The 8,546-nt window shown below is 55.2% G+C and overlaps 2 protein-coding genes across 2 annotated transcripts; both read left to right on the plus strand.

Moving 5' to 3' along the window:
* Window positions 1-136: 136 nt before the first annotated feature.
* On the plus strand, window positions 137-4,102 carry BESB_046000 (putative proteasome subunit alpha1; the record flags this gene model as incomplete). Its single annotated transcript, XM_029363051.1, has 8 exons — window positions 137-215; window positions 762-874; window positions 1,367-1,490; window positions 2,007-2,120; window positions 2,723-2,805; window positions 2,976-3,002; window positions 3,528-3,691; window positions 4,045-4,102. The coding sequence occupies 8 exons, from the start codon at window positions 137-139 to the stop codon at window positions 4,100-4,102; spliced, it is 762 nt and encodes a 253-aa protein (XP_029220417.1).
* A 2,090-nt stretch (window positions 4,103-6,192) lies between these two features.
* BESB_046010 (dihydrodipicolinate synthase) lies at window positions 6,193-7,387 on the plus strand (the record flags this gene model as incomplete). The annotated part of the gene is made up of 2 exons (XM_029363052.1): window positions 6,193-6,288; window positions 6,557-7,387. The coding sequence occupies 2 exons, from the start codon at window positions 6,193-6,195 to the stop codon at window positions 7,385-7,387; spliced, it is 927 nt and encodes a 308-aa protein (XP_029220418.1).
* Between the last annotated feature and the right edge of the window lie 1,159 nt (window positions 7,388-8,546).

Below are 8,546 nucleotides of genomic sequence, written 5' to 3' on the forward strand. Positions count from 1 at the left end.
TTTTCTTTCGTCCTGGGAGGTGGCACTCAGAATCCGCAACTTCCTCTTGCTGACCTTGGTTTCCGCTCCGGTGTGTTTGCACAGTCATTCAAGTCCCCCTCTAAGTCCCCCTCTTCTTCGTCGTTGAACTGCAAAAATGGCGGGCCGAAGCACGCAAGCGATGTACGATCGCCACATTACCATCTTTTCTCCAGATGGCAATCTTTATCAAGTTGGTAAGTGAAACAGAGGCTTGTCTCTTCAGCGTGTCACGGGCGTCGCGGGCCGGACTTCAGATATGCAAACAACGCCGCCCTCTGCCTACGGTGGACGTACACAGTCGCGGGAGCGCCGCCTGCATGTGCGTCGTGTTTCGGCATTGTCTGCATCTATCTCACCTCGCGCGCATCCTGTCTTTCTCCCTTACTTCCTCCTCTCTGAAGCTTCGACCTATAAGCGTAGTACGACTGGATGAAAGGGTGCTGGAGAGCGGAAGACCGAGCAGCTGAGGCCTGCAACGAAACCTGCGTCCGTTTCTCCGCGCTTCGCGGGCACCTGTTTGCAGCGGTACCTGTAGAGACACAGCTTCCGCGGCTGCTCTCAGCTCTTCTGCGACTGTCTCTTCCGAGTTGCGTTTTTTCCGCTTCCATTCTTCGATTCCTCCTATGCTTCCTCTCATCTGCGCATGCTGTGCCTCTTCGGCGTCAGTCTGGCGATAGGGGTGTCCGGTCGATAGGGGCCTGTGGAGGCTCGTAGTCCTGCGGCTTTTTCTTCTTCTTCAGAGTACGCGATGAAAGCTGTCCGCAACTGCAGCTTGACCTGCGTTGCCGTGAAGGGCGACGACAGCGCCTGCGTCGTCGTGCAGAGGAAAGTGGCGGCGCAGCAGCTGAGCCAAGTACGCGAGGCAAAAACAGAAAACAGAGTTTTTCTTTGGCAACCCTTTAGCAACGCTGCAAAACGGATGACTCAAATCTCTTCTCTGTTGACGGCGAGGGCACGTGCCTCGGAGATCCTACCGCTTATAGATCTCTTGGTCGTGGCGGTTTCGTGGATTTACTCATCATTCATTCATATTTTAGTCGATTTTTTGCAAGCACACCTGTGCAGAGGCGCTCGGGGGTGGCAAGACGCTGTTTCATCCTTCACGACACAGAATTGAAAATTGCTGCATGTCCAGATCGCACTCGGACAGCAAGGAGGGGTAATCTACCTCGGCTGTGCGTCCGTATTGGCGTGCGTCTTTCTATGTGTATCCGCACGTAAACCAGACGCGAAGCTTGTATTCTTTTTTGTTGTGGCCTCGGTTTGACTTTCGAGAGCGGCGCGTCCAGCTCGCATGCGATAGGGTGAGCGTTTCTGCGGCTGCTGTGTTTTTTTTTTCCGTCAGGATAAGCACTTGGATAGCTCCTTCGTCTCCTCCCTGTATACCCTCTCCCCGACGATCGGCAGCTGCCTCGTCGGAGTCTTTCCTGACTGCCGCAGCATCGCCTTCCGCGCGCGGCAAGAAGCAGGTGTGTCGCGGCGCCGCATTAGCGTCTTCTCAGCTGTTTCTGCCCGGCTTGAGGTTTCTTGGATGTCCTCCATGCACCGATGCCTCCTCCGTGAAGCGCACACAGAGCCTTCATCAGTCTCTTATAGGGAGTATAGACTCCCTAGATCGATTGCTGATTTAAATCTTGGAGGTCGTTGTGTACGAAATCTAGTTCTCTTGTGTTTTTCATGGCCGTCGTGGTGAGTGCATCAGCAGAACGGAACTGAGAGCATACCTGTTGCGGATAAAGACTCGCGTGCTTCGGTCCACTCCTGGCGGATTTATGCTGTCTTTGCGCGGGCGTGTGGCGCTTGAGCGCGAGAAGGGGAGCGTTGTGAAAAGAACCCTCTGCGGCCGCCGGAGTGGAGGCATTCGGCGTCGCACACAACGGCACGTAGGCGTGCGCATATGCGCACCCGCATGGAAATGAGGACGCTAGCCATGCGTCTGCGAGTGTGACTTGGCTAGGAAGAGGTTTTTTTTTTTTCTTGGTTAGGCGAGTTCGCGTACAAGAACGGCTACGACATGCCGGTCTACGCGTTGGCGAAGCGCGTTGCGGACATCAACCAGGTCTACACGCAGTTCGCGTACATGCGCCTGCATGCATGCAGTAAGTCACGCCACGAAACTCTACCACGCGGAGATATGAAACATGAGGCATACGTCGCATGATGTGCCCATGTGCGAGAGCTACACCTCGACACGCTGTTCTTTGAAACCGCGATTCCAGACGAGGGGCGGACGTGGAGGAGGGCCAGGCGAGGCCTTCCGCGTTCGACGGTGCGCAGGGAGCGCCGCGCTAGCGAAGAAGGTGGTGCCTCAGAATCGCCTCTACAGAGCCGGTGCCTCTGTCCACGAGGGAAACGTCTTTTGGCGGGCACACATACCAACGCGCCAGCCGTGCGCACATGTGCTTGCATGAATACATGTTTATGTATGTAGATAGGCTCATATGTATGTATATATATATATATATATATATATATATATATGCGTATATATATCTGTGTATATGGATGTATATTTGTGCATGTATGCGTATATGTTGATGTGTTAATGTATACAATTTTACGTATGGATACCCATATATATGTGTGGATGTGAGTACGTGCCAGCAAGAGAGGGAGTTGCTCCCCCTTTCGTGTGCGCGCCAGGCTTTTGTGATTAGCAGACGAATGGCGGAGTTGTATTTTGAGCGATTTTTTGGTGCAGCGGGAATCATGATTTCGTACGACGAGGAGGCCGGTCCGTCGATCTACAAATTCGATCCTGCAGGTTTCTTCGCAGGCTACAAGGTGAGCCGTGCGCGAGATGCCTGCCGCAGCGAGGTTCCTTCAGGCGGCACGACGCCGAATTCGTGTCTTTCTCCGATGTCAAGGCTGCAGCGAGCCCTCGAAGGCTGATTGGCCGGCGTTCTACCTTCTTTTATGCGACTTTCTTCTCTGTCGCAAAATTTTGTCTTCAGGCATGCGCAGCTGGCACCAAGGAACAGGTACGATCCCCCCTCCCTTGAACTGCGAAAAGTGCGACTTGTCTTTAGTGCACAGAGACGGGTCTTTTTTCCCGCTTCTCTGTCGCGGGCTTCAGTGCGCCCTCCTGAGCACCGGCGCTGGAGCTGCGAGGCCGCCCTTCGACTGCGCAGGCCGCTTTCACTGCATCCAAGCGTAATACCCATGTGTATCCAGATGTGCGTGTATCTCTCCACATGTATACATAGATATATGTCTGTCTGAGTTGAAGTATTTCGCGCGATTCCTGCAGATTTACGAGGCGTCCAGGCGTGGGGTGAGGGCGGGACCGGAGGAGGCGTGGGGTGAGGGTGGGACCGAAGGAGGCGCGGGAAAGGCTGTCATTTTTTCTTGCGGGAGTGACATTTCCATGGCTTCGCGAGGAGAGTCAGTGTCGCCTTTTGCAGTGCGACGAGTGGCTGCCTTCTGTGGATCTGTCTTCAACCTGCCTTGGGCCGTCGCGCGCGAGGTTGATCCCGGGTGCGTCGATGGCTTTTTGCTGGCTTCAGGAGGCGACGAATATCTTGGAGAAGATGGTTAAGAAGCGCCCGCGGACGACCGCGAAAGAGGTGATTGAGACCGCGATCTCTGCGATGCAGCAAGTTCTCGCGATGGACTTCAAGGCTTCAGACGTCGAAGTCGGAGTCGTCACCAAAGAATATCCCGCATTCAGGTGAGGAGACAACCGACACTCTCATCCGCCTGTCAAAAAGTGTCCGTGGCGGTGAGCGTTCGAAGCGGCTTCAGAAAGCTCTGAAATATATCCACACTGATGTGCAGGCTTTCGTGAGCTATCGCGTGTATATATATATATATATATATATATATGTATCTTTGTGCGTTAGGCACTCCGCCCTGCCGAAGAGCGCTGACGCGCATCGGGAGTCGTTCCTGTGTGAAGCCGGTGCCTCCATGATTTGTTTGCCTTCGTTCTGAGTCGAAATTTGAAGGCCACCAACGGGGAACCCCGTAGGCGACCTGTGAGGACAAACGTACGCACGTCTGTGTGTTTTTTTTTTTTTCCAGGATCCTATCGGAGCAGGAAGTAGAAGATCACCTGACGTCGATCGCGGAGAGAGAGTAGAGGACTCTGGCGTTTTAGTTTCGAGATCGCGAACCCTTTTGCAACATTGTCTATCGTCTCGTCCCTCTCTTTGTATTTTCTGATCGTGCCTCCGCACACCACACGCCGGAAGCTAGACTGAGCGATCCCTCCGTTTTCAAAAACTTTTTTGCTGCAAGCTATCTCAATGTGCACCTACTTGTGCGCACATACGCGCGCGTACATGGGGCATATGTATGCGTATATATATGTCTATATTGTGGGCGTGCGTATGTGTATACGCTTATTTTTGTATATATATGTGTCTATTAAAACACACGTTAGCGCTGGGGGGTATCCCAAGTTCGGGACAGGGTGGCGTGTCCGCCGCTGACCGGCCTGGCAGCCTTCGTGGAGCCTAAAGCATCTCACCGGAGACAAGGAATCCGCTCGCCACGGAAGAGGACAGAGAGCGCGCGGAATGCAGAGTTTTCTCATGTGATCAGGCAGACGTAGATAGTCCTTGCGCACAGGGTCAGCCGCAAGAATCCAGGTGCCGCACGCACACCACGGCTCGCCACAGAGGTTTTAGCGCATTGGGCGTTTAGGGCAGAACAAGATGCACAATCCAACTTGTTTTTTCCGCTCCATGGGGCGGCCCACTCATTCAAGACGCCAGCCGCATCCCGCGGTTGCCGGTGTCGCAGCGCCGTTGAGGCTCACTGCTGGAAAAAGTCTCCTTGTGTGTCACGAGTGAAAAGCGTGTCAATACGCAGGGGAACCGAAAGCTCTCGTGTGGATACACCGCCCTGTCTCAGGCTTGCTGAGGCGGCAGCGGCTCGGTGAGGAGGCAGATGCGCAGCTGAAGCTGGTGCGGTGAGCCAACGAGGAATCGAGTTGATGCGCAGAAACTAGGGCTTCATGGAAACGTGCGTAATTTGGTCGGCACACGGCAGCGCCGATCGGCAATCGAACGCGCCGTCGGCGCGGAGACCTCTGTGCTTTAACGCAGTTTCTGCGAAAAACCCGATAGCGAAACAGGGCGGTCTTCGAATCGAAACGACCGAAACCAAGCACACGCTTTCCTCGCTCGTAGCTTCGCGACTCTCACGGCGCAGGTGCCTCCCGCGGATGCGTGTCTAGGAGGTCTCAAGCCCAGATGTGCAGCCCATCGGAACTCAGTATGCCCCCCTGTGGCGACGTCGTGTGAAATGTGTCGGCCCGCTCTAATTTTCTACTCACTCTCAGGAGCTGCTGTCGAGCGTCTTACTGCTCAAAGGCGTCGCTCCGCTGCAGACCCTTCCCGCCTCAGAAGTCCCGCGCGGGGAAAATGACAGCGTATTGGGAGGAGAGGCGAGCCGTTCCACGCTCGAATTGCAAGACAGTTTCTGGTTAGCGGATTCTCCTTCTTCACATCGGGGCTAGCCGTCGCTTTTTTTAGGACGAACTGCCGGAAGTGTGCTCTTGGGTTGGGGGGTCGTGCGTTTGAGGCTCAACAGTGTCTACCCCGCGAAAAATTTTGGTCTTCTCCTGAGACGGACGGCCTCCTGACGGCTCGAATCGTGAAAAACTCATAAATACAACGGGCGTGTGAATCCGTCGGTTCAGTTTCGCGTATGAAACGAAGGCCCATTCGGTGGCATCGGATGGAGGCGTGCCGTGCGTTGTGCGTCGCGGTGTCTCCAGTCCCGCTTCGCCCGGGCACATGCGCGGCATTGTCTGTCTAACGCGCAGATTTGCAGAGTCTTTCTCCTGCTGAACGGCCTCGGAAGGCGAAGCTTGAATTGCAAAACCGGAAAACCACGCTTAAGACAATAGATCCCCAGTTTCCTTTCGGTCAAGTGCGTACAGCTCCGCTGCAGCGTCGTCGCTCGCGCGCGCCCATTGGCGAAACCGTCCGCTGGGTCCGGGAAGTTGTTTTACGCCTTGAATAATCCCAGCCTCGCGCCTTGCTGCGTTTTTCTTTGCTCTGTAAGAGTGTTGATGAGGCTCTGGCTTTTGTTTAGGGAAACTCGGCTCTTTCTCCGCGGTAATCGGAGTGTGCACGACATTCCCCCCTAGGTTCGCGGTAAACAGCGTCGGCCTTCGCTTCAGTTCGTTCAGATTCCGCACAGAAGAAGCCCCCAGGCAAAATGACGGCCTCGAAGGATATCTCTCAGCTCCACGGCTCCATAGTCGCTTTGATCACCCCCATGAAGGCGGAGTCTCCGCACGCCGTGGATGTTGAGGTAAGGGACAGAGCTGTGTGTTGTCTTCGCACTCTGGATAATTATCCGAATCGACCGTATCGTTTGAAAGCGGCATTCTGTGCAGCAGAAAACAGGTGACACACAGCGATTCCACCCCGGAGGTTCGGGATGACCGGCATCGGATTGGTTAGCCCACTGAACCGATTGGTACGCCCGTCTCCCGCGGACTCAGTGGCGGTCTGTCGAAACTTCTACGACGCATGGGTACATGACCCGGTTCTGTGTGCGACCTCCCTTCCGTGTGCAGGCCCTGAAAAAGCTGGTGGACTGGCACGTCGCGGAGGGTACAGATGCGATCGTTGCCATGGGGACGACAGGAGAATCTCCAACGCTGACGTGTGAAGAATGGGCAACAGTGGTGAGCACTGTCGTTAGCGCAGCAGCAGGCCGCGTGCCTGTGATAGCGGGAACAGGCACGAACTGCACAGCGACCGCAGTCGAGAAAACAAAGAAGGCGCAGCAACTAGGTGCAGACGCAGCCCTCGTCGTGACGCCGTACTACAACAAGCCTACGCAAGAAGGGTTGTTCCAGCACTACTGCGCCGTTGCGGCGGCCGTCCCCGGTTTCCCCATCATTACGTACAATGTGCCTGGCCGCACGTCGTGCGATTTGCTGCCTGAGACCATCGCGCGGATTGTGAAGGAAGCGCACAACGTTATCGGCAACAAGGAGGCGTCTGGGAAATTCGAAAGATTCGAGGCCCAGCGGAAACTGCTTGGATCGTCCTTCAAAATACTGAGCGGCGAAGACTGTCAGAGCTGTGATGCCATGCTGGCTGGCGCGTGCGACGGCGTCATCAGTGTCACCTCAAACGTCGTGCCGCGCCAGATGCACCAAATGTGTGAGTTCGCGCTCAAGCGAGATCGCGCAGCCGCCAAGCAAGTCGACGACAAGCTCATGGGGCTGCACAACAACCTTTTCTGCGAACCCAACCCCACAGCTGCGAAATGGCTCCTCGCCGAGATGGGGAAGATTGGACGCGGCATCCGCCTTCCGTTGCTTCCCCTCTCTGAGGCGCACCACGAGAAACTGAGGAATGCCTTGAAAGAGGCTGAAAGCGCCGGAGTGTCATGCTAGGGCTCGTGTTCATTGCACAGCTGAGCCCGATCTGCGTTGGCGGTACAGAGGAAGCCACTAGGTTTTCCAACGAAACTGTGTGTGGGCGCTTGACCCAGGCGCACAAACAGTGTTCATCGCACTAGTTCGCGTCTTGTGAGGCCGCTCATCGTGCGTACGCGTTTCGTCTGGGCGTTCCCCGGACGGAGTTCATACGGCAGTCAAATGCCGTTATGCAGTGCTGCTGTGTGTTTGTCCCTGTCTTCTAAAACGGAGTTTGTTCACGGGACTGCCACGCTAGGTTGACGTACAGTGTCCGTGGAGGCGATTGAATGCCGCGAGCGCACAGCGTATCGTCCGCTCCTGGCGCAAAAAACCTGCGATGATGTGAGCAGAGTTCGATTTGCAGAGGGGGGGGGGGAGGTGGCGCATGCCTTTTCGCTTGCCTCTCGGAGTGCATGTTGCTCAGTGTACCGTTTCAGTAAACCTTGTGCACCGCGGAGGTGTGTCACGGTTGTATGGTCCCTTGGAGCGAATTCTTTGGGAAGAACTGAGAAGCATGTCAGAGGCCTCAGACGTAAAATTTGAAGGCCGGTATCGGCAGGCAGCGTGTCGACGGGCGTTCCCTTTGGGTTCCGCTGTGATTGCTAGAGGGTCGCATTGGAGTGCTACACGTCCGTCTTATTCTTAGCGAGTTTGAAGCTATTCAGCTCGTCATGCGGAGCCGTAGTCACACTTTGGTGGGCTCTTCTTGTGGCAGCTGCCGGGAAAAATCTGAGTACTGCTTCGATGTTACCATATTAGGCAGCAAAGGTGTGCCGCAGTTAACTGGCAGAGAACCAGCACCACGCAGAAGTTGGCGAGAGCCGCCATGAAGCTCGTTAGATGTGGTTCAGCTCGAAGCAGCGTGTGTTTGCTACTAGCGAGCAGCCGTGTCATCCTTGTGGAAGGCGCGGTGATGCGAATGTGTGGCGGGTTCACGTCGAGCGATTTGGCTGAGCGGTCAGATCCGTTAGTTGGAAGGATATTTTCATCTTTGTCCCCGCTTTCTGCCAGATCCGTCGGACTGAAGCTCATTTACGTGATCATGTTGCTGTCCGCAGCATGGAGAAAGTTTCCTCCACTTAGCGGGGGAAAAGCGCAAGAAGCTGCCTGTGTGTCTACCGTACGCGCCGCACGG

This window comes from Besnoitia besnoiti, chromosome III, assembly GCF_002563875.1.
Source record: "Besnoitia besnoiti strain Bb-Ger1 chromosome III, whole genome shotgun sequence".
Lineage (NCBI taxonomy): Eukaryota > Apicomplexa > Conoidasida > Eucoccidiorida > Sarcocystidae > Besnoitia > Besnoitia besnoiti.